At 43.6% G+C, this 24,461-nt stretch overlaps 1 protein-coding gene across 1 annotated transcript in view; it reads right to left on the bottom strand.

The window, feature by feature from the left end:
- The window catches only part of ALK (ALK receptor tyrosine kinase), a 597,092-nt gene extending 573,845 nt beyond the window's left edge, over nt 1-23,247 (bottom strand). The window contains exon 1 of the mRNA XM_083732114.1: nt 22,092-23,247. Coding sequence (XP_083588240.1) covers nt 22,092-22,749 — 658 coding nt within the window. The 5' untranslated portion in view covers nt 22,750-23,247. The remainder of the gene's footprint in view (nt 1-22,091) is intronic.
- Nucleotides 23,248-24,461: the final 1,214 nt, after the last annotated feature.

Genomic DNA, 24,461 nt, shown 5'->3' on the forward strand with positions numbered 1-24,461 from the left:
TAAAATCATAAACAAACATTGGGAAATGATTTATAATGAGATGATGTTTAAAATAACATTTGTTAAAAAACCAGAAGCTTTCCTATTTCAGTGCTTTCCTCTTGATATCCCCCCCCCCCCTTTATGGCTTTAGCCCAGAATTTGTATTCTGTTTGTCTGGTGGCAACTAGGGGTTGTAGAAGGTTTTCGTTTTATTATTGAGACTTAGTCTAGATTTATTTATTTGTTTTACTTTTATGCCACCTATTTAACTACATTCTCTAGGCAGTTCATAGCATGTAAAAATCAATAAACCAATAAAAAAACACCAACAAAACAAAACAGTTTTGCACCAGCACAGGCCGCAGGGGCAACTTCAATTCAAGAACCAAAGGAGAGAGAAAATACAGTTTAAAAGCTATTTTTAAAGGCCTGGGAGAACAGAAAGTTTTTATCTGGTATCGAAAAGAAAATAACACAGGTGCCAGGCAGTAGCAGGTCGCATGATGTGGTGGTGGCACTCACCTGACTGCTGGCTGGTTGTGTTGCTGCTACTTGCCAGGAGGTTAAAGGAGAAGACACAGGCAGTGGCAAGGTTGGTGCAGTGCAAAAACACCAGCAGAACCAGCAGTGTGTTTGCCCTTTGCCAACTTTGCCATCAGTTTGCCCCTCCCCTTGTATATCCAATTAAACAGCAGTGGTGCAACTGACTGGAGGTCGAGTGAGTGCTGCCACCCCACCAGTCTGGTACTTACTGTTAAACTGGAAACGTTCCCATATGTCTGTCTGTCTGTCTGTCTGTCTGTCTGTCTGTCTGTCTGTCTGTCTATTTTTATTGTACTTATTTGAGCTGCATGAGAGTGGGCACAGACTATATTCCGGAGAAGGCATATCAAAAGAAGGAGAATGACACAGATCAAGTGGATCCACAACATATGGTGAAGTCTGGCATAAGTGCAATTAATCAGAGATACATGAAAGTAACCTTTGGAAATAATAGATGGTTGCACCATTGATATAAAGAGCTGACAAGCCACACAAGGGCTGGCAATTGCTTTCTAGCCTAATCAAAATTAGTTCTGGGAAATCACTTGTGCCTCTCCTGGCAACTGGCCACACCTCCCTGGGATGACCTGCCTTGCACTTGAGAATCACTGGATTTGCATACTCAGCTTCTGTATACAGAAATATCTCTACCAGTTGATCGTGCTGTACACTTGCCATGACAACTAAGCAGCTGAATCACTTATTGTTCTGTGGTCGGGTCATTTGGGTGATGGTATAGTGGAAGAAATTATTAATTTATAAAAGCTGTGGGTGATTACAGTCAGTATTTAAATAAAATATTATTGAAGTTCTATCTGCAGGTATTCTATTTTCCCTAAAGGATTCTATGAACATCTGGAGAATTTGTAGGATAACATTTTATGCAGGCTGTTTAAAAAAAACCACAACCTGTTTATTTGATTATGCTAATAGCTAATTAATTCATACACCTGAGTCAATAGTTGAGAGAAAAACTGACTTCTCTAAAAATGGAAACCTCCCTGCCTTTTCCTAAGTGTTTAAAAAATGTACTGTATACAACCTAGGCTTCAAAAATGAGCTTAGTTCACCAACACTCTCATTCAGGTCTGCTGAGTAAGAAAGCACAGCAAAGGAATAAAGGGCTGCCTGAGGACAGGGGCAACCTCTTCTCTTTTGTGAACTTGGATTTGGCTTCCTGTTTAGGAGCCTAACTCCCCATCCCCTATCGTGATCGATAACCTGGCAGGTGCTGAAAGTCTAAGCACTGCTCAGATAGAAAAAGCAGAGGAAAAGGAAAGGAGAACAACTACCACATACAGAAGAAATGGCACAGTACATGTGAACCTTTTGCAGCTTTCTTTGTGTTCTCTCAAGACTCCTTTGATAAGATCATTAAAGAATCAGGGACACTGTAAACATTATGCATGGTTGGTGTGAACCCAATCACTATTAAAACAGGATACTTAACAAGTAAGCTGTAGACATGGATGAAGGTGTTCCTTCAGTTCTGAAGCTGTCAACTAGCAATGTTCAACCATTATTAAATGACTCCACAATGATAATTTAACTTGTGAAAATCTGTTGCATGTAAATTCACCATCAGAGTTTATCCTCCATGCTAAACACATATGCCAATAAACTTTTAAAAGCACATAATTTTCTATATTTTGCTTTTTAAAAAGTGATCAGAACTCTCTTCCTGAATGATTATTCCCATCCATGAACCAGTGCTCCTCCAAAACAGTTTGAGAAGGACAACATGGTGCCTCTCCCATTCCATGTCTAAAGGCCAAATAGAATTATATTTCAAACACCCTTGATAGGACGGTATCCTCTGCAGCATCTGAGGGCAAAAGAGCAGTATACGAGGGTGCAGGGAAAGCTGTCTGCTCCCTGCCTCTCAGCATTTGCCACCTGAGGCAGCTGCCTTACCCTGCCCAATAGTAGGGCCAGCCCTGCTATGAACTAGAAACATAGTACAGTACACAGAAGGAACCATGAAATTCAAAGCAGCTCTACCACATGGTTAAAAAGCAGCACCTGATAGTTTTCTTTTATGTTAAATTTTTTTAAAAAAGAAATGTCCAGCCAGCTGAATGAAGCAACTGCCCTGGTGCCTGGGACAGGTAACAGCATCCTTTAATGGGTCACTGGGTGACCTTGGGCCAGCCACTGCCTCTCAGCCTAACCTACCTCACAGAATTGTTTTGGGGATTAAATGAAGAGCAAGAGAACTATGTGGCCACATTTTGCTCCCCAAAGAAAATGGTGGGATATACCGGTGTATACCTGTCATATTTGCCAGGTCAATTTCCGTTCTGGACATGGGATGGACAAGCAAATACTCTAGTCTACATATTTGCTGGAATTATCTTACCTCCCTAGCTGCCACCTGTCTCTGGAAGTCATTGGGGGTGGGGGTCACAGGCTAGAGGGCCCTGGACAAGCGCTCTGAAAACTGACCCCAGTGATGTCATTGCATTGTGCAGAAGGACCAGCAAAAACCACCTCACACTCAAGCTTTGTGTATTATACAGAATGCAAGTAGTCAAGGTACCATAAACCTTTTTGAAACCATTAGTGCTGGCTTGAAGCATTCTGCCATTAAAGCCTCTGTTGAAATATGCAGCAAAACAAAGCATCTAGCCCAGAGGTTGAATCAGGATAATGCTGCCCTCACCAGTACTGCTCTTTATAAGCAGGAATGGATGTACTCAGTGTTTTGCTACCTTTTTATTATTTAAAGTTTACCTACTGATAAGAGAAGCACAGGTGCCATTTTGGGTGAGCATCAGGGTATGTAACGAGCTGTCTTAAGGGATTAAATAATTGGCAACTTCCCACCTGTGCTGACATCAGGCCTGACTCATAACAAATTCATCCAATTGTTTATTTTATTTATTAAATTTACATACAGCTCTTCATCTGAGGATCACAGGGCATTTTGCAGCACAGAAACACAAAAATACATAACATAACTAAACAGTACCCCCTCCCAAGACACACAGAGTTTAAAAAGGCCATAGATGATTTAATGCACCAAAGCCTTGGGTGACGAAGTGTGTTTTTGCTTGACACCTAAATATATGTAATGAAGGCACCAGGTGAGTGTCCCTGGGGAAAGCATTCTACAAATGGGGAGCTGCTACGGAAAAGGCCTGTTCTCATGCTGCCATACTCTGAACCTCTCACAGAAAAGGCACAAAAAGAAGGGTCTCAGGTTATGATCACTGCGTCTGGGTCAGTTCATACGGGGAGAGGCAGTCCTTGAGGTATTGCGGTCCTGAGCTGTTTAAAGCTTTAGAAAATCCTGCCCCCTGCCTTCTTTTAAAAGGTATCTGAAGCTAAATTTAGCATACCACAGAGGATTTATCATAGTAAAATTGTCATCATCTTTTACTTCAAGAGAAATGTGAGTTCTGAAAGCTTTTTGAGGAGGAGTGGATCAGGGAGGAAAAATCTTTTCCCCCCCTTCCTATAATCATAAGGGCTACAGCCCTTACTTGGTTGTAAATGAAAACTGAAGAGGGCCACCAGAATTATGGGTGCCTGAACAACTACCACAAACCTAACACACCCTACTGTTATCTGTTCACATAATACATGTAGGCCAGCTGTAGAAACTGACATTTATTATACTTTCTTGGATGGTGGTATCACAGCATAAATGATAACTTTTAAAAATAAATCACATACAACCATATATGCAAATACTGGAATATTTTTGGGGGGGGTTAGAATCATGGAAAATTCAGCATTGCTCTGTAAATAGGTTAGAAACGATAGCTTATAAATGTTTTAAAATACTTTCACACTTACACAAACATTTGAGATTGAACTCAGAGTTTAATTGGGGATTTGAACTCTATTTGAAAGTATTAAGACAACCTGAATTACAGATTCCTTATAAATTTATTTTCTTCTTATGGTAATACAAAAATTAACTGTTTCACTTCTGGATTTTTAGAAGGCTTGCATTTTTCATAGTTAAAAAGTACGCTGAAAAAGGCTTATGGGAAATATCTGCAGGGCAGACTATTCTGTATTCACCATATGCACAGCATTTCTTTCCTTAAACATTTTATTAACCTTCTGCTGATGCAAAATGATTGCTGATCAAGCAATAGATGGGGGGTCAGTCCTGCAATTATGTTTTGAATTCTATTCAAACATATCTCAGCCAGCATGAAAGGGTGGGGATGGGAGTTGATAAAATGAGTTGTTCTTGAAATGGGGTCTTTTAGAAGAACAATTAACCTACAATAACTGTTCTGGCCTCCTCTTAAGCCCCTGAATAGTAATCCTTCCTCATTAACTTCAAGTCTAATTAGCACCAGTAATGAAAACTGCTTCTGAAATAATCATAAGGTCATGCTCCCTTCATCTACAAAGTCTAATAATACCAATTAGTGCACTGGCCATTTTGATTTAACCACATGGCCATCCAGTTAGTCAACAGACATGGGCTGGAGGAACCTGTGCACCTGGGATAAGTCACAGCTTGGAATTAGTGAGCAGACTCGAGTCAAGCCACAGATATGGCCAGATTTTGGCTGGATCTAGACACATCAAAGAAGCATTTCTGTTTTGTCTTTCTTCCCTTCTCCTTGCCACCTGTTTTTTCCTCTGTTAATGCTCACAGCATTTCTTCTGTGTCGTCCTAAGCATGGCATACAACTTTTCTCAAACTATACACAGCAAGTGGTCTTAGGGAGCAATGGGTAAGACACTTGTATCCTGTTTGTGGTGTTGTTTTTGTACCAAGCATTTTATGACTGTCAGGTATACCTAAAATTTAGCACCTGCACTATTACTTATCTGAGATTCTTGTACTCAAAAATCCATAAATAAATGTGCCTGTTTTATTTTATTTTTAAAGAAAGCTGTTGGGGGCTACTAGAATAACAGCAGAACTGGAGGCATGGGTTCTTCTTGAGAATGTTATTTGATTTTCTAAAAGATATAGGGCAGGCATAGGCAAACTCGACCCTCCAGATGTTTTGGGACTACAATTCCCATCATCCCTGACCACTGGTCCTGTTGGCTGGCATGGGTGTTGTAGTCCCAAAACATCTGGAGGGCCGAGTTTGCCTATACCTGATATAGGGCCTAAAGAGGACCCCTTTGGTGAAGTGTGAGCTCATGAAGAGCTTCTATTTTCTGCTGGTCTAATACTCCAAGTGAAGAGATTTCAACTAGGTGAAATGTGACCCATTGATTGGATCGACTAATAATTTGTTGCAAGCTTCAGATTTGCAAGTTTTTCTTCAGATATGGGCAATCAGGGTGGAAAAAAAGAAATCCTACAAATGCAGCTAAACTGGAAGATACCTGGCTGAGGCTAGTGCTCCATGAACAAAGAATTATAAAATCATATTGTAGTAATTAATAAGATTACACTCAGTTAGACTTTGCCCAGAGGAACAGTTATTTCTGCCTTATGGAGAATATGTGATGGAAATTTTCAATATTGCAATCACTTAGTTTGATAAAAGATATAATTCAATTTACTACATATCTCTCAGTATACGGGATACAATAGTGCCGCTGACATTTCATAGCAGACTTGAGCAGGCACTAACTGAATGGTGCTGAAGGCCAGCTCAGGAAAAGTGTGCACAGGATCACACCCTTGGAGATGTTGGCACTGGACCTTGGATGGGCAGATCTGCCTATTCTTATTTCTATTAATTTCCTCAGTTTCCCCATCTATCAGTACTCCACAGTTCAGTACTCCACATTTGTGGATCAGTTTGCAATTTAATTATTTATTTAAGAAGCTCTTGTGAAAATTCATCAGCATTTTATTGCAGATTTCTACTAGTATAACACATTTTTGTATGTTAGTTTCGCTAATGTGGGCATTTTTTTGCATACTTTACCCAGGTATATGCATTTTTGTACACATTACTTGGCTTACTTGGCTGGAGGACTGCACTGCAAAATTTGGAGATGTGCAAATTTGGAAGGATCACTGTGCTTCAGGTTTAGTTCAAGTATTGTTTCAAAAAGTGCGAATTAGTTAGGTTTACCTTTAAATGCAAACTGAATCAGATTTATTCCCAATATTTTATTTTTGTAACTAAAAGCAGCCTCCTGGAAAGAAATTATGGAGGGGAGATGCAGCTTAACTCTTCCCCTTCCAGGCATTTTTGTGCATTCAAAAGCCATATACACATTCCTCAGTGTGCTTTTTATTTCACAGGGGTAAATATATAGGTACCTGTCTCTTACCTGCTGCAGGACAAAAAGCAGCAGGAAGTTACCAATTTTCAGTAGAAAATGTCTGGAAGGGAAAAGATTTCATACCACCACCACCTGCTCATCCTTCACCGCTATTCACAGCTTCTTGTCACTGCTTTCAGTTAAAACAAGGGCATTTCTGAGAAAATACACACATAGTAACATGCAATTTGGCTCTAAAATGTAGACAGTAAAAGCTACACTTTCAGTTGACACCAGCAATCTGTACACACAAATTGAATTCTATGGGATTATGCCCATGGTTTGTTTGTTAAAAGAAAAAAAAGAAAAAAAAACATAGATTAGGTCACATTTGTAGTCTAGGTGCATGCTAGTGCCATCTTCTGGATGTAGCCAGAACTACTCAATTAAAAGGAATGAATAAACTTGTACAGTCATTTATCAGTTTCTGTCAGTGCCTCCTTTCCGTTTTATCCCAATTTAGAGAATTACCTCTTTCTTGAACTCTCAGTTCCCAGCAATGTGTTTGTATAAGAAGTTCACCTTTCATACATACAGAAGTCTACAAGTATATGGAGTATTTAGCCAACTCATGTGTTTCGGAGAAAAGCGTTTAAATAATAAGATTTTAAACCCTCACTATCATTCAAAGCTGGTTTAGAGAAAGGCAGCATCCTGTGATATTATGAACTGATTCTGATTGCTTCCAGAGGCATGCTATGGCGCAGTGCTGCATCTGTGAACTGTTTTGCATTAGGGACAAGGGTCCCTTTCTTTGCACTTCATAATGATGAATGTGATTCCTGAAGAGTGGTTCTCCGGTTCCAACCTCAGCATTGATGTATTAGCTGCCTTCTATGCTCTCACAACTCCACTTCAGCCCCCAAGGAAAAGGATGTGGCAAACAAAACGTCTGCACTGTTTTGAAGGTGCCCTGCTCTACCAGACCTGACGAAACCTAGGTATATATCTAGGGTGTGGTCACAACACTGACCACATTGTGTAGAAGCTAACTCAGCTGCTGTCACTGAGAAGCAAAAAAAACCACACACCTCAGAGCAGGAGCTGCCAGTCTCTTGTGTCCTGTCCCTGGAAAGGAGCTGTTGCATGGCCCCCAACCAATTGGAAGTTCATAATAAGGTAATAAATTGCAAGGACGTAACAATGTAAGCGAGGCCTGCTGGATCAAGCCCAAGTCCTGCCTAGACCAGAATACTGCTCTGACAGTGGCCAACCAGATGCCTCTTAAAATGAGGTAAAGGTAAATGGACCCCTGACCATTAGGTCCAGTCGTGAACGACTCTAGGGTTGCGGCGCTCATCTCGCTTTATTGGCCGAGGGAGCTGGCGTACAGTTTCCGAGTCATGTGGCCAGCATGACTAAGCCACTATTGGCAAACCAGAGCAGTGCACGGAAACGCCGTTTACCTTCCCACCAGAGCAATACCTATTTATCTACTTGCACTTTGACATGCTTTCGAACTGCTTGGTTGGCAGGAGCAGGGACCGAGCAACAGCAGCTCACCCCATCACGGGGATTCGAACCGCCGACCTTTTGACCGGTAAGTCCTAGGCTCTGTGGTTTAACTCACAGCACCAGCCACGTCCCATCTTAAATGAGGTACTAGCTTTCAAATGAAGTAACTAAGAAGTGGAGTGCTAATCAGATAGCTTTCAGAAAATGGGCTGAACCAGAGTTCCTTAACCCACTTTGAAATCATCAGCAGACAGCTGCCTAACATAAATCAGACGTTCCCTTTGAATTAACAGTGGATCTTTATCAACCCTAGGAGCAGTGTGCTTTCAACATACTGTGCTGAATCTTATCAAAAAGACTCGTGTGTGTGTGTGTGTGTGTGTGTGTGTGTGTGTGTATTTGATTGGTTTTGTTTATTTACTTTGGCCAATGCAGGTGAAATAAAATGGTGAGCATACAACATAGCTCAGCGTATCTTTAAAAGGACTCCAAGTGCATCCAAAATATTCAGATAATCATACATCAAGAGAAACAGAAGTGCTACTTGCCTAGGATTAAATGAACATGAAGAACCCCACAGACCAATAAGAGAGGCGGTTTTAGGGCAGCACAACCAGTTCCCCAGCACTGGACACCAAGCAGAGATGATGCCTTGTAAGCACTTGCCCTGCTGTGGGAAGGAGGCATGAGGGCTCTAGGACCCTGCAAGAGCCCACGGTGCAAGAACTAGGGGAGGAGCAAATGTTGGCCTAATCCAGGGTGCCAAAGCACCAAAGTCCACCCTTGCTAGTAGGATAATTTTGATTAACAATGTTGGATTAAAAAAAGGCTTGGGATGAGAGGAAGGTGGTTCAGTGTTTGTGTGCTGTGTGTACACTGTGTGTGTGTGTGTGTGTGTGTGTGTGTGTGTGCGCGCACACACACACACACACACGCATGCATGTGTATGTCTGTGAGCCCTATAGCAGGTGTTATTTGAAAGCAGTGTGCTGGTTGTTGTAAAACGTGTGTTGAAAGCATGTAAAAGTAATTTATCACATATAATGTAAAGTGGGATACCAGAGTCATGCTTCTGCTGTTGCAGTGAATCTCTTCACAACCATGGTTTTCAGCATAGCAGCCATCACAGAGTTCCAGAACAGCCACCATCAAAATAGCCCTGTTGCCGTTAATGTACAGGCACAGTTTACTGGCTTCTGCCATCTCTCCCTCGCCACATCAGATAATCTTTTGATTAAGACCTCCATTTCATGTTATGTGCATGAAGCAGGGAGGGGTTCACACAATTTATGGGCTCCAGGGTTATGCTGGTGCCCATAAATAGCCCTGATGTCTCATATTGAATGCTAACATCTGAAGAGGAGAAACCTGGGTATATAGGTTGGCTTGCCCTTTTCAGATTTCCATGCTCAACATGCAGACATCAGTAGGCATGAGTAGAGAAATGTGACTGCCAGGGTAGTTCAGCATCCATTTAATCACATAGAGCCTCCTTGGTATGAGGTGGTTTTAGCTCAGGGCACATCACCAGGGGTATAAAGCTCAGCAATGGAACATAGCTCAAGGCTATAGCCTAAAAGCATTTGACACAGCAATGTTGCTACAGCTATGCTGTGAGTATGGTCATTGCCTGTATGGAACCCTATATAAGCAGCATTGTCTAGGAACTCTATATATGCTACATTGCGTTCTGCTGAATGAAGAAAGGCAGGATATAAATGTAAATTTATGCAGTTAGGAATATTGTGAAGTGGCTTGTTCACTCAGCAGGTTGTAGTGGTGTAGCATGCATTTTGCTTACATACTCTGGGCCATGCCCCTGCCTCAACCTAGAAAAGCTCCCACCATGTAGTAGTGAAGCACAGCCACCATTGTCATGGACTTGCCATGGACCATCATGAGCCTTCTTTGTGGGTGTGAGGTTAGGACATTGCTTTCCGTTTAGCCCTGCCTCTTCTTCCTTTTTCCATCTCAACTTTTACCAGTTGGTCACCTTTCCATCCAGTTTACATCATGGTCCACTGTAAACTTATTGGTGTAGGGTGCATCATGGTGCTTAACTATGTGTCTGCTGTTCCTTACAAAACCTGTGTTACTCTCACACAGACATCCACCCAAACACAGTGTGTGCAATGATATGTCCCATTTTTTTGTGGCATCTCAGTGGGACTTAAACACTTTCCCAATGTCTGTGTGTGTGTGTGTGTGTGTGTGTGTGTGTGTGTGTGTCCTCTGTGTGTGTGTGTGTGAGAGAGAGAGAGGGGGGGGGGAATGTGTGCACTGTCACCATACGGAATACATGTGCAGGCCTTTTACCTATGGGGGTGACTTGGATGTTGAGACTGGAATGGCTGGACTGCAAGGGAAATTAAACTCTTTTCTGAGAGGAAGCCTTGAGGTTGGTGGCTTCATGCATCACTTCATTCGCTGCCCTTCTCACTGCTAGTCACTGGCGCCTATGACAAGGGAGGCACTGTGGACTCTTCTTGGCAGCATTTTGGCAGCATCCTTCTGTATTATGTGTGGAAGTAAGTGAGGACCAGGCTCCATAATATCATCGTAGCCTCCTTACTGCTTCTGCATGTTGATTGATGCCCTCCATGCATGAATATGATGTGCTATTGTCAATACACAATGCCATTATTGACTGGTGCTGCTGTAGTTGCCACTGTGGGAATGTCTGTCGGTGGTGCTACATTATTTCTTGTATACTGCTGTTCATGGTTGGTTTTCGGCTTTTGCTGCTGTGGGTATATATGATTGAGACTAGAGGAGGTGCGCCTATAGTGTAGTGGATTGGCCTGTTATTCTCAAAATGCATTTCTTGCCTAAATATTTAAAGACATAAATAACCTCCAGCTATTCCACCTTGTCATTTTAAGCTTTCTGACATTTATTGTTCTGAAGAGAAGAAAGGTCAAACTTATCAAATCTGCATTTATGCTTCCATGACATTTTTCTCCAACCAAATTTTTCTGAATTACAGAGGCAAGACAAATGTAGCTCATTTCAGAAAGGACCTTTTTCATCTATGCATGGCCGCCTATGCCGTAGCACACATTTCTGAATATTCTTTGTTATAAGGGAAGAGTAATAATTCAATCAGTTCAAGAGAAATTTGGGAAACAGTCTTGTGAGGTAGAGATTGCATTCCAGTTCTGCCACTGACCCATCAACAGTGTAGTCCTATACATGTGTACTCAGAAGTAAGCCACAGTGAGTCAATGGGATTTACACTCAGATCCGTGTGTACAGTGCATAGGGTTGTAGCCTAACTACCTTGGGGAAAGGAATTTAGACCTCATTTTCCAAACATAATGACTAGTTTTAGAGTGCCTTCCTTTCAGGTAAACAAACATACAAAGTGGTTTGAATGCAGCATTCAGATGCTTTGAGCAGTAGGTATGCATGCAGAGTTGTTGCCTCCTGTTGATTTCTAGCTATAATTATATTTCTGCTAAATATTTACATAACGCAGTGTCCCTTGAGGGACTGCAAATTTTCAGAAACAGATGTACAAAATAGCCCCAGCTAAAGTAATCACTTGAAAAGAAATCTTGTATATTTTCCTATATATTAAACACTGTTCTGACTTGGCTGGTACATTGTGCAATATATTTTTACCTATCAATATTTTAGCAGGTTGGGTTACTGTTAGGAATTCTAACAAAAGGCAGCCGAATGATAAGCAAACATAAAATTATACTTCAGGAAGCAAACTTCAGATTCCTTGGCACAAGTCTGTGTTTCCAAGTGTGATGCTCAGAGCCAGAGACAAATCCGTATCACTGGCCTTCAAACAGGAGCTTGAACTTTGAATATCAAATATACGTAGTGACCTTCGCATAAGCAAGTTGCAGACCGAAAAACGTTTGCTGAAATTAGGTGGCAAATAACTCTGACAAGCCAGAGACATCCATAAGCTACAGATAGGCAGCGTGCAAACAGGGAACAAGGCTACGGTTTGTCAAATAAATTGTTTTTCATGAAAACTGCTCAGGAAGGGACGGCAGTGGGGAGGAGGGGTATAACTCACTACATTTCAAAAGGACATTTTATTGAACAGATCAGAGAAAATTCAGGCATCCTGGCTGCTGAATCTACTTGTTCTCCTAACTAAACAAGACGGAAGCATGTATTAACTGGAAACTTCTCCAGAGCCAAGTCTATTTGTATGAAACGGAATTCCAACTTTTGGAAAAGTCTTGGAGGGATCATGGATAAGAACCTGCTCAGACCAGCTCTCTCTTTGGAATTGATGCTAGTTAAAGGGACGCAGGTGGCGCTGTGGGTTAAAGCCTCAGCGCCTAGGACTTGCCGATTGAAAGGTCGGCGGTTCGAATCCCTGCGGCGGGGTGCGCTCCCGCTGCTCGGTCCCAGCGCCTGCCAACCTAGCAGTTCGAAAGCACCTCCGGGTGCAAGTAGATAAATAGGGACCGCTTACCAGCGGGAAGGTAAACGGCGTTTCCGTGTGCGGCTCTGGCTCGCCAGATGCAGCTTTGTCACGCTGGCCACGTGACCCGGAAGTGTCTCCGGACAGCGCTGGCCCCTGGCCTCTTGAGTGAGATGGGCGCACAACCCCAGAGTCTGTCAAGACTGGCCCGTACGGGCAGGGGTACCTTTACCTTTACCTTTAAGCAAACGGAAGCATAATAAACAACATGCATATTATAGGTAATGACAATGGGGAAAATAAGGTAATGACAATGGGGAAAATAATCCAATGGTCATAGTGCTGCCTTGGGAGCTTCCTCCTCTTCTGAAGACACTTTGCATGCATGAAAATGAAGCTTTTCTCTGCCACATTTCCCCAACTGTAAATGTGAATAATTGCATCTCTTTACTATACAGGAAAACAGCCTGTACCAACATTTTGGTACACCTATGACTTAAATGTCATGTTTAACTATTCCAGCAGTTTAGAGGGAGACGGACATACAAATACTTATGATAGACACCAAGATAAGTCAGAAATAGAGGTCTATACAGTTCTGCTTAGAAATTCCACCAAGCTCAGGTTATGCAGAAACTGCTCTTCATGAATAGTTCATAGTGCAGTTAAATTGTTCTCTGAACCTTACTTCTGTGGAGACCATTGAAAACCAATGTGGTCCACTGGGTAGTTGTTGTTTCTATAATTTAAAATTGGGTTCAAATCCAAGTTGAACTCATCTGTAAATTGAGAATGTTAATTACTGACAAAAATGGGCTATGTAGAACATGAACCAACTAATGGTAGAAATACAAACATACACTGCAATTGTATACACTAACATCCTATGGAACTTAGTGGGAACTGAGCAGGTTTGAAGGCAATAGTTGCAAAAGTCATTTGCATATTCATATGCAGGTGATTAATAACTGGGCCAACTGAGAATTTTCACACTTTAAACATTAAGCATGCCTACACATTAGACTGACATCAATGAGAATCAATGGGGGAAATATTCCTTTTGAACTACAGGAAGATTACCAGCTGAGGTTGCATTGCATCTGAAGCTATATCCCATTCAAATGAGGCAAATACAACAGAATTAAACACAAGCAAAATAATTGCACAGAGTTGATTTGTAAGAGCCATAGTGAGACAGCAGAATGAGGTAGTTATTGCCCGTAGCTTTCAGGATCTCATTCACAGTTTAAATATTTCACTCTTAGCACAATTTCTGTTGTCAGGATTACAAAATCAAACAAAAGGAATAGCAGTAAATTAATTATCCATCATGATTATTATCATATGATCCAAGACAGGGGTGGGAAATAGCCAGCCTGTTGAGACCACGGAGGGCCATGGAGCCTCACCACCTGAACTGCAGCTTCTACTTCTTAGCCCCCCATCCTACCCCATCATTTAGGTTTGAAAACCTAATTCACACCTATAGAAGACTACCTTCAAGCATAATTCCAGCACAGGAACATTTTCAGTGGAATTGCAGCTGAGGAAGGAGTTAACATTTAATAATGACTTTGCACTAGATATAAACTGATTTGATAGTTGTTTCTGTTCTCCAGGGCAGGGAATGCTGGGGAGCTCTAGCAGAGAATTCTGAGCATCTTAATCAAAGTATAGTTCACTGGCTTTTTTGTGGGAGGCCATGCTAGTTAAATTGGTATAAGACCAATATATGTGGGTAAAATACGTAGCTATAGCATTAGTATCTAAAGATTTGTATACACACCACCTGTTGCAGCATTACTCTAGTGCAATTGCTATCAACCCCAAATTGTACTGGAAGTTGGCTGAATTTACTTCCTAACAGAGTCATTTGCTCCCACCCTCTACCAGGGTGTCATAAAAATGGCCTATCCATAGCACGTGATCCATGTCCTATCCATAGCATAGAGGACATAAAGATACCTAACCACAAACTAAGAGTGTCTGGTGGCTTCCAGGATTGTGTATGTTTCCTGATCCATGGGGGTCCCACCCACAAGGACAGATAATGGTCCAAGCAAGGTGGAGGTCTGTAGCCCGAAGATTCAAAGCAAACAGGAAGGCAAGGAAAGTTCAGCACCTTGGAGAGGGACCAATGTGTGGGTTTGAAGACCACTGTTAGTGAATCGGCAGAACATCTAAGTCAGGCATAGGCAAACTAGACCCTCCAGGTGTTTTGGGACTACAACTCCCATCATCCCTAGCTAACAGAACCAGTGGTCAGAGATGATGGGAGTTGTAGTCCCAAAACACCTGGAGGGTCTAGTTTGCCTATGCCTGATTTAAGTTGTCTAAGCAATGCCCTGAAGCAAAGGGCAAATCTTATAGCCTGGGCTAGGTAGAGGCTCCATTCCCTGAATGCTACATATGGTCAGTTAAAGGGCCCTTTACTGCAGAAGCTGATGTCTTCTAGACCCTCATATTTCAGTTTGTGGGGATCTCAGAGCTCTCTTGATCTTCCAAGGAGTCTGTGGTCCAAACATCAGGGTCTGATTCAGAGGAAGAGACGCAGACTCCAGTGTCCATGACTCTACGTGGCATAGAAAAGAGAGTTGATCCCTCTCATCCTTGGGACTGCCATTGTCAGAAGACTTTCTCTCCAAGGATTCCTAGATTCTACATGGTATGGAAGAAATACTACCACCTGCCACAGTGTTAACTTTTTGGCAGCTTGTCCATACTGAATTTTAACTGTGCTATACTTCACACTGAATATTATGTGAAGGAATATAATGTTAACAAATCCTAAGGCTAAACCCTAATGGGTAGGACTATTGCGGAGTCCGCCAGCAGCTATTCAAAATCAGCAAGGCGTAGACATAGGAGGGCTCCTGCACAGGTACAACACAAAAACATGGACATAAGGAGGAGCCCATCCTTCTAAAACTGATTACCAGGGTGGTGCCAAGAACAGAGATCTATGGAGAGGGAGCAGGGGGGCATGCAAAACCACCCTCTTTTTTCAGAATTAAAGACCATGGAGGGGGTAGCACCTGAAGGCAGTGTGGAAGACAGGACATCAAAGGATGATTCGGTAACAAAGCATTCTGAGAGTTACTGCATAGTGAGCCACAGTGACCTACCTCAAGCTACCTAGGAGAACATTCAGGCAGAGAATTTTCTTGGTGTCAGGAGAACTGTCAACATATTCTATTTCTAGAAGTCAATTACTGTGCCTGTCCCTCTGCTTTACCCCACTAGCCCAAATAACAGTCAGCACTGGCAGCAAAGTCCAAATGGAAGATTGCTGGGCAGCAGAGGAAGGTCATTTCACAACACCATGCAAAATTTCATGCTTTTTCTTTGTAAGTACAGTAGTACCTCTGGTTGCGAATGGGATCCGTTCCAGAGGCCCATTCACAACATGAAAAGCTCGCAACCTGAAGCGCCATATCTGCGTAGGTGTGCGGTGCGATTTAGCGCTTCTGTGCATGTGTGAGCTGCGAAACCCAGAAGTAACCGTTTCCAGTACTTCCAGGATTGACTGTACTACTTTTGGTTTAGCACTAAATTGAGCAACCTAAATACCCAGGAACTTGCCATGGGTGTAAGATGGAAGTACTTATACATCCATGCAACTAATTCCAGCCATCCCATTTGAAGTAGTTGAATTTCATATACTTTTCATTAATATTACATTTTCTCCAAGTGTCAGATCTTGAACGTAAGGTTGATATATTTATTTGCTATGTTGCGCAAAGGTGTTTTAACATACACATTTGTTTTTTTCTTCTAATATGGCTATTTTAGCATAGGCAGTATCAAAAAGACAGATGAATCCTGCTCATGGAAGTATAAGCAATGCCCTTTCATTCCAATTTGGAAAGTTTCAGCAGGGCTTGGAGTAGAATGAAAACCATCTGCTAATACCCATGTCTGGTTGCATTCTCCAATCCACTCTACCATGATCTGAGATGAAAGTATGCGCCTACAGACATTCCCAGGCCATGCAAGACCTATCAGCATATGTTTTATAGCTTCCAGGATGTGAAAAGTCTGATGACATCATGAACTACTTGATGTGCCAAAGACCTGCTTCCAGATCTCTCTGGACATCTCCAGGTTATGTTAAACCTTACATTGCAAGTTGTTTCAGACCAAAACCCACCAAAATGCAATAGGTTCTAAGTCAGAAATCACTCTGCACTAGTTGGCATCCTGGTCCGAAATCTAGTTGTAAACATCAATCAATTCCATCTATATACTGGTCTCCAACCATTTCCCACTGTTTACTTTGTTCAGGTTGGTATATGTCTCCACCATATTTTCTTATTTCCATGCTGAAATCTAGTGGCCAGTTCTGACTACTTAAAACCTGAGGAACTTTGCTACTCATGGTATGTAGAAAGTCTAAATAGGAACCTAGACTGAGGGAATCCTCCAGCACAACATTCCAGGTGCTTTTGAAGTGTGAGCGTAGCAGTAACTCTAACAAAAATGCAATTACACTCCCATGGCGCCAGAACAGCTTCAGACATAACCCCATATTAAATTAGTATTAGTCTACTTGTGTGCTATAGATTAGGAAGAAATGCACCCTCATAGTATGTCTCAAATGGACATACTATGCATTCCTATTAGGAACACTGTTCAACATCTCAATCTGTCTCATACATCAAAGTGGCATGACCTTCTGAATTGTCTCTAGACTGGCTTCCACTGTCTGTGCTTTAATATGCACCCCTATACACATACACTTTTGAATATATTGGTAACAATTCATCATCAATAAAAGTTAAATCCTCCTTACTATCTACAGATTACTGAAACATCCTAACAAACTTGCTTCAAGGAGCAAATGAAAACATTTCTGGAACTATAACAAGCAGATTTGTCTACAGTATAGATGAAATACATGGACCAGTGGTTTATAGATCATTGCCTGATATAGATCATACATTCACTGGTGCTGGGCTAGAGCTGTCCTTCCAAGGTGGAGGAGCATGCTCACCCACTCCCCTCCACCACGCAGATAACATCTAATGTGAGCAGGGCACTCCATTCACAAAAATGCCCTATCACACAGACAGGCCTAGTCCAGGTTGTCCTTTCTCCCGAACAGTGTGTGTTCATGAGTGAGGAAGGAGACTGTGTGAACTTGACATCCATACGAATAGATGTTTGTGTGGAGCATGTGACTCACACGTGATGCCATTTGCATGGTGGAGGAATTAGAGCTAGCCCCCTCTTCCATCTTGCAAGAGCATAACTGTCCCTGGCAAATGTAAGAACCGGGACTTCGTTACTAGAATTATCTAAGGTTATAACGTTTTCTGCATCTTCAGAGTTTGCCATTGCTAAATCTTAAGGACCTCTTGGCTGTAAACTGGCCCTGTAAAGCAGGAGTCAGCAAACCTTTTCAGCAGGGGACTGGTCCACTGTCCCTCAGACCTTATGGGGGGCCAGACTATATTTTGGGGGAAAAATAAAAATGAACGAATTCCTATGCCCCACAAATAACCCAGAGATGTATTTTAAATAAAAGCACACATTCTACTTATGTAAAAACACCAGGCAGGCCCTACAAATAACCCAGAGATGCATTTTAAATAAAAGGACACATTCTACTCATGTAAAAAGACGCTGATTCCCGGACTGTCCACAGGCTGGATTTAGAAGGCGATTGGGCCAGATCTGGCCCCCGGGCCGTAGTTTGCCTACCCATCCTGTAAACTGAGAACATTACTGAAAGCTGCAAACACCCTTAGAAAAAGTCACCATGGCAAAGGTTGCGAACCCCAGCACAGAACCCCCATAACACAAGGGATGTTATGCTTAACTGTTGAGAACTGAGCATTTCATCTAAGGACTTTTGTTGACACATTCTGCGGGGTGTTCCATAGAGCTTTTGCAGCCATCCTTTAAGATGGCTTTTCTTGCAATCTTTCGCTGTCTTCTTAATAATACTTCCCACACACACTGAGGATTATCCTTCATAGAAATCTCTTCCAGAGTGATTTGTTAAATAAGGAAAGGATATAGACTTTAGCTAAGCAATTTTTAAAAATAACCTTCAGTGGGTTCTGAGCAGAGGTTGGAGTGACAGTTGAGGCAACAAGAACATTTACTGGAACTTGTTGCTCATTTGAGAGGCAGAGTTCAGCTACACTTTGCTTCCCAGACCATCAATATTTTAATCTCAATCTACACAAAGAACAACTTTGCCAGCCTAAATAAATAAATAAAGTCAGGTTAATTATTAATCTCAACTTCTGGCAATTGTGAACTACTCACTAAACACGCAATAAGGAAAAGGCTCCTGTTTACCAATGAGAGTGTAAAGGCTTTGCATTGTTGACTTTGGGATTGCATTGTTTGCAACATGTTTCCTATTAAGATGAACAACTGCTTACATGTTTTGCAAGGAAGATCTCAGCTATGCCCTTTCTGCAACAACTTGGCTCCTGCAAACAACATTGGTAGCTCTTGTGTGTAGGTGAGCTGCTGCTTGTAGATTGTGTTATTAACATAGCATTGATTAAATATGCCTTCAAACTAAATGCATGGTCATACTTAATCATGGAGCAAATATAATATATCTGAAGATATAACTAACAGCAGGTCTGAACTACTGTCAATCCCAGCAACAGAATCACTCAGAAGAATGGTAGGTAGCGTATGGAAAGAATATTACCCACAGGCGTCCCAAATAGTAACCAGAAGGATCTGTGGGATCTGTTTCTCTGAAAATCACATCTTTGATTGTTCTGGAATTGAGGGCAGAGCTTCAGCAACATGTTTTTTGTAAAGTGTCTACAGGAGGTCCATCACCATAGCTCAAAAAACTGAGTATAAGCCCTGCTTGTCCAATTTTTATTTCTGTTAGAATGCTTTCAATCTTGATTGTGCCCACTGAAGTCCTATCAGCAATTTTAAACTTTCTGGACCATTTATTCCTATATAAGACAGAAGGTGGATGCTTCATCTTTCATTTCCGAACCAATCGGAATATACAACTCTCTTGAAAGATGTATTTAAGACTGCTCTGCAGGCCATTAACTATGGGGTTACTAACACTCCACTGATTAGGGTTCTGCATTATAAAATGCTAGCTTATGTCCTTATGGCACATTATAAGGGATATGAGGTTAATTTATACCATAATTTTACTTAAATGACAGGGAAAAGAAAGAGCTGCAGTCTAGATAGTATCAGCACTCAACATATGGGGAGAAGAAGGGATCTGTTGGGGTTTTTTTTATCAGGAAATTCAACAGGGAACAAGTGGAACAAGGGGGCATGCAATTCAGTGATCTCTTGCACTGGTCTAACCTTACAGAAGTTAATGAGACTGAATCAATATATATGGTCATCAGTCAATCTCTCAGAGGAGGGACAGGCAGTTTCTTCAGTCAGAAGAGACAGGCCCTGCCTGGTCAACCTATTCATGGCCTAGAGAAATTTGGGAAATGATGTCATTGCAGCCACCAGGATATCTTGCCTAGGCTTCCCTGAACAGAAGATCTCAGCAAGTGCCAATCTCATTCCAAAACAGAAGGACATGTGATGGACTTTCATACCGATTTCATCCTGGTAGTGGGAGTAGTGGGAGAATCAAAGTATAGGCTGAATGCAGCTTGCAGGTGTCAACTGGCCACTACTGTCTTAGAATATAAAAGCATTCCCTTTGGATACAAAAATGTCATTAAAAGAAGAATGATACTAAGAGGTTTCCCCATGTGTATGCTTCTCTTCCAAGAATGTGTCTCTTGCCCCTGTGCATTGACTTTATGCACTGTCTAGGCATTTTTCCTTAAGAAATAAATTCTGGGACTTTTCAGTATACTCTGCTTGTGCATAACACACAGTACAGTCTTCACTCCATTTACTCTAAAGTAGCCCAAGGGAGCTCAGAACTACTCTGGAATCAGTAAACTGAAAACTGGCAGTCTGGTATACAATTTAATTAAACCTAAATACTTCTGCTTTACAGCAGTTTAGTCTACTTCAATTCATTGGCTGCATAAACTTAAATCAGTAGTTCAACAAAATTGAGGAGTTAGCTGTTATCCTACTTTATATCCCCATGGTAATCCATAATGTAATTTCTGTAACCTTACAAGCAAACTATGGGGACAAATTTTCATCTGTTTCACTGAATTAATGTGTCATACATTAAACACAAGGAATTTGAATTACACTGTATCTTACAGAAAACTTTTTAAGGCATGCTGATAACAGTCAGTAGGAATCTATTGATTGAAGGAATGTGTTTAAGACACACATACTGGAATGCAGAGATATTGATTTTAATCCAGTAATTAATGGAAGAAGAGATAAATTGAAATGAAGACTGGTCACTGGTCATTAATCAGTTGACAGCTTTAGCAGTTATAGACTTACATGAGAGACCAGAGAGACTTGTGAACCACAGCTAAAGAAATACATCCTGCTTATCAACCAACCACTTCATAAAGTCTTTTTTTCTAGGCTACAGTTCCTTGAAACTCAAACCACACACAATTTTTCACAAACATGCTTGATCCAATCAAAACTTCGTTTTGTATCTCTCTTTTTCCAGGACCAAGAGATTAAAGACCCTCTCTACTCTCTGTCTTGAATAATCCTGTAAGATGTGGTTTACTTTTACTGGGTACATTTAACGGGAAATAATTCCCACTGAAATCAGTGGAACTTTCGTCTGGGTAACCAGGCACAACAGTGATTTGTTAGCCAATGACACAAAAATTCAAGGAACCACTTGCATCTCCCAAGATAAAATAAACATCTAGAACCAGAGCAGTCCACAGCCCAATTGCTTCTTAGTAGACTAACCGAAGTGCTTTGGAACCAAACTAGATGCTTTTTAGACCATAGTGATAATGATTACTCATTTATTATTTTCTACAAGAGGGAGAGGGCAGCTTCCTGGTCAAGGGAAGGAAGAACTTTGCCTTTGATAACAACCCTTTATGCCACTAAGTGAGAATCAAGGTTCCCAAATAGAGTACTGCAGAGCCTTATGCCCATAAGCCTGCAGTACAATATTTTTGCACTGGACACCACAAGGCCAACCAATTAAGGGAGAAGAGGAATTTAGACAAGCACAACAGGCATGTAGTTTCCATGCAACTCTTTCAGTTTCATTCAGAGATACACACCCTTTCCTGCAGTAGTGACTGGTTATTTTAAGATCTGTGCAGAAATTTCAGAGAAGATTACAAACTCTTTCCAGTGGATTTTTGTGATAAGCTACATAACTTCTCTACAAGAAGTAGAGTCGACTTTAGAGGCAGCAGCAAAATACCTCCTTAGAGGTTTCTGACATTAGGTTTCCTAATCCAAATCATCCTAGCCCGAAGGGGTGGACTCTGGGAAGTCAAAGACTCCTCTGCGCCCCCCCCCCCCCTCTTTCATTCCTGGTAGAGTTCCCAAACTTTCTCCAGGGACAGATTTGATCCCCATCCCGCTAGTAAGGGAGAAGCCCTGCATCTTGTCCGGATGCAGAAGTCGCTAAGCAGCTGCTCACCTCTGGTGGCCATCTGCAAGAACAGACGGGGCTGGGAGGCTCTGATCGCCGCTGATAAGCTGCCTTCTCTGCCCTGGAAGGACGCCTTCCTCTCGGGCATCAGCCGGATCCTCAGCCTGCCTTCTCCAGAGCGGATCCACCAGCTGAATTCCTCGGTCAGGGTGAACTCGATCTGGCGTGCCTCTGCCTGGGCTCCTTCCCCAGCAGGATGCCACGCGCAGTCCTCCCGCAGGTTGGCTTCTCCCACTTCCAGCACCAGCTGCTTGGCGCGGCGCAGCTTCCTCACCGAGCCGCCTTTCAGCACCTTGGACGGGGCTCTGGCGCGGCCAGCAGGCGCCGCCGACCCGCTCCTGGGGAGCCAAGAGCTGACCGCGCGCAGCAGCGGCTGGCAGGCGAGCACCAGGCTGCAGCGCGCCTTGAACCCGCCCAAGGGTTCCCCGCCGCCCAGCACCAGCTCCCGCAGGTAGGTGCGGAACAGAGAAGGCACGATGAAATCCATGGCCAGGCTTTTCCTCTGCTGCCGGGAGAAACTCGGCGCATCCCGCTGCGGCGGGCGGGAGCCCGGAGGGGAGCTCCCCGCTTCCCGGGGCACCGCTTGGGCGGCCAAGGCGGCCAGAACGGCCAGAAAGAAGAACCGCGGCAGACCGGCGGCGTTCATCTTGCCATGGAATGGAGCGGGCGGGGAAGAGGCGAGAGTCCGAAAAGTAAGCTTCCTCCCGCTTCAGGCACCAGCGAGAACCAACTGGCCGCTGAGGCGGATCCTCCTGAAGCGGAGCCACCAGCCGCACACGAGGCGGATTCGCGCTCCAATCACCGCCGCCACCAGACGCGCCCGAGACGGTCTAAACGTCCCGCCACATCCTTGTGGTAGCCTGAAGAGGCAGGAGGAAGGTGGAGGCGGGGGCGCTTGCCTCGACCTCGCGCCCAGCCGCTTGCAGGCGGCGACAGGAACGCGCGTGCGCGCCCCTGACCGCCGGAGATTCGTTTTTGTTTTTGAAACAAGGGAACGGACCGCGCGTTTTCCCTAGCTCTTCGCCAAGTCTGTGGAGAAAGCCAAACGCCGCCGTCCGCTTGGTGTCGGGGGGGGGGGCGGAACCTTCCCCTCGGCGGGTTCCTGGCGGCCAGAGACCCACCTCTCTCTGGATTCCTCGCGCCTCTGCCCAGCTCTGAGAGTTGCAAGGGGGCGGCGCGCAGCGTCTCTTCAAGTCCCGCGTCGTCCAGACGTCTCGGGCAGCGACGGGGCTCCCGCTGCTGGCCCGCTGGCGTGACTCTCCCAGGCCCCGGCGAGCGCTCTGCTTTCCCTCCTCGCCGGGTTCTCCGGCGCAGGCTCCTTGCCCGGAGGTTCCCCCGAGTCGCCCGGAGCAGGCACTGAGCTCCCTTCGCAGCCTCTTCTTCTTCGACTTCCCTGCGCCCTGGCAGGTGACGGAGGAGCTCCTTTTTGGCGGGAACAGCGGGCCTTTCGAATTACCTCAGGACTCGCCGTCGCTTTCTTCAGACTGGACGGTCGCCGTGGCAGGTGAGACGCTCATTCTCTCCCCGTTGCCCACCCGCCCGCCCTTCCCTCTCTCGCTGCTTTTTCTGAAGGAAAAGGGAAGAGCGTGGTGGTTTCGCGGTTTCGCTTCCAGCCGGAAAGGCAACTGCTACTTCTACAATTGCCGCTGCCGCCGCCGCCACTACTAGTAGTCGAGACTCCTACTCCACGTTTGCTTGGCGCTTCAGCCTGGCTCTCTTCTATCTGCGGGCACCACCGCTGCGAAGATTTTTCACAGGCTCCAACTACCCGCCACAACCCTGGCATTACCCTGTGAGCGCTGACATCACGCACGAGCGCGGCTGCTGGCAGCCAATGGCCATTTCGGAGGAATTCATTATGCAAATGAACAGAGGTAGTGGGAGGGAGGCGCGAGCTGGAGAACAGCCGGCCATTGAGAAAAGCAATGAGATACACGCTCGCTCGCTCTCGTTCTCCTCTCACTCGCTCTCGCTCTCTCTCTCCCTCGTTCATTTCGCTGATGGCAGAACAGGCTGGCTGTTTTAGGCAAATGAGAGAGCCCTGCCTTGAAGGGAAATTTGCAACTGTGCACTTTCCCTAATTATGCATTAAAAGATTAAGCGGATCAAGCGAAAGAAAAAAGAGGGGGACAAGTCCCTATGAAATAGTACAGGATGTGCATAGGAGGGCTTTAACTCAAGGCTTCTCTTGGTGCCCTAACAAGATATAAATCACCGTCTTCTAGGGAACACGGATGGGGGAATAAAGAAGACTGTGAGGTCTAGTGTACGGGCACAGCATTGTATTATTAACTATCTCACAAACAGAGGCAGTAAGCAGACCTGCTGCTAAGTAGTGATGGAGGTGAGCACATGCAG

Source organism: Podarcis gaigeae, assembly GCF_964106915.1.
Source record: "Podarcis gaigeae genome assembly, chromosome: 3".
In the NCBI taxonomy this organism is placed as follows: Eukaryota; Metazoa; Chordata; class Lepidosauria; order Squamata; family Lacertidae; genus Podarcis; species Podarcis gaigeae.